The 2,920-nt window shown below is 33.7% G+C and overlaps 1 protein-coding gene across 2 annotated transcripts; it reads right to left on the reverse strand.

Annotated features, from left to right (window-relative positions):
- Positions 1-948: 948 nt before the first annotated feature.
- Positions 949-2,920, reverse strand: LOC124837904 (cytochrome c-type biogenesis CcmH-like mitochondrial protein). Of its 2 annotated transcripts, none has more exons than XM_088098351.1 (4): positions 2,795-2,920; positions 2,441-2,585; positions 1,445-1,576; positions 949-1,350 (listed from the first exon to the last, which is right to left on the reverse strand). In XM_088098351.1, the coding sequence occupies exons 2-4, from the start codon at positions 2,582-2,584 to the stop codon at positions 1,147-1,149; spliced, it is 480 nt and encodes a 159-aa protein (XP_087954477.1). In that variant the 5' UTR covers position 2,585; positions 2,795-2,920; the 3' UTR covers positions 949-1,146. The 2 variants fall into 2 exon arrangements, with proteins under 2 accessions (XP_087954477.1, XP_047169335.1); XM_047313379.2 differs by having other exon boundaries at positions 2,441-2,590.

A 2,920-nucleotide genomic window follows, 5' to 3' on the forward strand; every position in this document is an offset into this window, starting at 1 on the left:
AAAATATGAATATTCCATGATTTTAAGAAGCCCTATCTAGGTAATAATAGTTTATACTCTAGGTAAAGAAATGTGCTATAAATTTATTAAACCACATAAAATAAGACAATTAAATTTGTTAAAAGGATCATCACTTAAATATTCATAATCTTGTATACAGTTATGAAGAAAAAAAAATAGAAAAAGAGATTTGTGAAACGAATCCTTTGTATACATAATTTTGATGAAACACAAATGTGAATAAAAGTCAAACCAATACAAATGAATCATTAATCTATGGAATATTGTAAAAAGGAAATTCAAGATATTGTTAAGCAACTTAAACCCTCTATACCTGCTAATCTCGTACTTCTAACTACCAATAGTTCTAACTTAAACCCAAACACATGAATAAGAACAACATTTTTTTGAAAGAAGAATCAATTCCAATACTCACTGTAGAAAAATCATGGAATAGAAACAGCCCATAGCAATCTTCTGTATATTAAATTCTTGCTTTCTACACCACCATAATTACTAACGGTACAACAAAAATACTTAAACACACCACTGTAGTATAACACGACAGGAAAGAAAAGGAGAGAAATACACACAAAAAAAGTTTGTACCGACAAGTTTTTGATTTGCTAGCACCCAGGTCCACGTAGGGGGCAGAGAAAATCTTGAGAGGACATCCTATTGTAAACTTAGAAATATATCAGTGACAAAATATGGATGCCAAGACTGAAATACGGAAGACTTTATGGATTGATATAGAAATTAAACAACGAAATCCACATGTACATCCGTACCAAGCTTGGGTGATGAAAAATAAACCAGGGGCATGTTTGTTTTAATTTCATAATCAATTTCACCCACTGTTTACTCCTTCCAACAAAAATCTATGGTTGAAATTATTTTTCGCAACCATTTCAATTATGTTCAATGATATAAAATAAATTCTATCCATCTCTAAACCAAATATTTATTAAGACACATTCCAATTATGTTTTTTTATTGATTCAAACTAGGTTCTATCCAAGGAGGTAATACAATACCAAGCTTGAAAATTTGCGAATTAACATCAAAGTGAAACTTACTTATAGTCACAAACATGTACCACATTAAAGGTTTTCTTCAAGTCATAATAGTAGATGGTCAACGTGATCATTGGCCTTGCCATCTCCTCCACCAGAAAGGTGTTCTAGCTCCCTGTGAAGGAGGTGGCGTAAGAATATCAAGCATTGTCTCCTTCTCTTTTGGAGTCAATGAAACACCTCTGACAAGATCCAGAGCCATGATATGGACATTAGTCTTTTGTTTATGCTTCTTGTAAACCCATCCTCCTGCAGCTACAGCACCAATTAAGACCTATTTGAAAGAACATATTTTCGGAATCAGCAAAATTTAAACTACACTAAAGTAAAAAACTCAAGTCCTTTCAGTCCTTCAGAAAAAAATTTACAGGTGATAACCACAAAGCTGCTGTCTGCATATCAAACTTGGGCGTATAGAGTACAGTCTCTCCAAAATCGTCCTCAAGCTTTTTGTAGATTTGCTTGTCACTCTTTCCAGCCCGAATTTCATCACGAATTAACTGAGAAACAGTACAAGTGTTAAGGTTTGTTTGATAGAAACAAGGCTCACTTTCAAAAACTGCTAGCAGACATGGCTGTTTTTTCATTTTAAAGAAATTTTGAGCAGAAATGGAACAAAAGCAAACATAAAATTAGGCAAGAAACTTCAAAGTCTTAAAATATATGTTCTATAAACATAGGAAAATCAGTTATTTCACACGCCCAAAATTCCATCGCAAGTCTGGCATATTCTGTTTAATTTTTTTTAGCTTCATCAAGACAAAAATTCAAGTTAATGACAATGAAGGGTACAAAAAACAAAAGACTTAATCCAAAGTAAATAAAGCTTTACAAACCATGTATCCAATTAAATCAGAAAGGGGGAGTTTTCTTTTTCTTTTTTCTTTTCCTCCTGTGAGTTGCAGGAATGAAAATTGGCAGGCATGTAATTGACAGAAAGCCAAAGTAAGCCTCAAAGAAGATAAACTACACAAGTAAACAAGAAAGAATACTGCATAACTCCATAAAAGTTGAACCGTTACAACAAGGGAAAGCTCATTAAAAAGTAATGTATCCAAAGGATACATTGATATTTGATAACTCATTCTAGAATTTACATAAAAAAAAAAAGAATTTGGGTGTTCGATGTTAATTTTTAAGTCGCAAACAAAAAACAATCTGATATTAGACTCCACCCTTGTGCACCAAATCATCTCAGTCCTTTCTCCAAATTATTTCAAGTTTAGAAGTCATTTGATGTTCCAAACAAGTAGTTGAATGAAACACAAAAGAAAACACGCTAAAAAAATCATGTTTCAAATGGCACTAAGGAAATAATTAATAAGGACACCCATATTAGAAAGTAAAAGTACATAGAAAAGCACCTTTCTGAGCAAAATGGCAATGTCTGCTTGAGAATCCTCAATGGATTGACTTCCACACTCCGTGCACCTCACATTGTGACTAATGTTTCTAGCCCGAGCATCAACTATCATTGCATTCTTCACTGCATCATCCTCACTCGCCATTCTAACCTACCCAAACAAATATCATTAAAACATTCAAAGGAAAAAAAGGACTCTGTATGCTGCGCTGAAGAGAAAGTAATGAAACTTCTGTTTTAGTCACACAATTCACCAAGCAGCTGCAAGGCCAAAAAACCAGGACAAGAACATAACAAAATGAAATCAAAAAGAGGTAATGCTACAGCGACAAAAAGAGGTAATCAAGTAAGAAACCTCGATTCACTCTCGCTTCTCTCTTCTCCACGCTTCTACGACTCTCTCTTTCTCTCTTCACCCTCTCTTCTCTTTTTGTTTCCAAAATAACACCGACTTCATCCCTAAACGGCTACGAAATACCCA

The sequence above is a fragment of the Vigna umbellata genome, chromosome 9 (assembly GCF_029865625.1).
Source record: "Vigna umbellata cultivar VRB3 chromosome 9, Vumbellata_1.0, whole genome shotgun sequence".
Classification (NCBI taxonomy): Eukaryota; Viridiplantae; Streptophyta; class Magnoliopsida; order Fabales; family Fabaceae; genus Vigna; species Vigna umbellata.

Excerpts from the sequence above, each read along its gene's own strand:
- LOC124837904 (XM_088098351.1), bottom strand. The coding sequence starts at position 2,584 with ATGGCGAGTGAGGATGATGCAGTGAAGAATGCAATGATAGTTGATGCT. Across the intron at positions 1,577-2,440 it reads TTGCCATTTTGCTCAGAAAG|TTAATTCGTGATGAAATTCG; the intron begins GTGCTTTTCTAT and ends ACTGTTTCTCAG. Across the intron at positions 1,351-1,444 it reads CAGCTTTGTGGTTATCACCT|GTCTTAATTGGTGCTGTAGC; the intron begins GTAAATTTTTTT and ends TCTTTCAAATAG.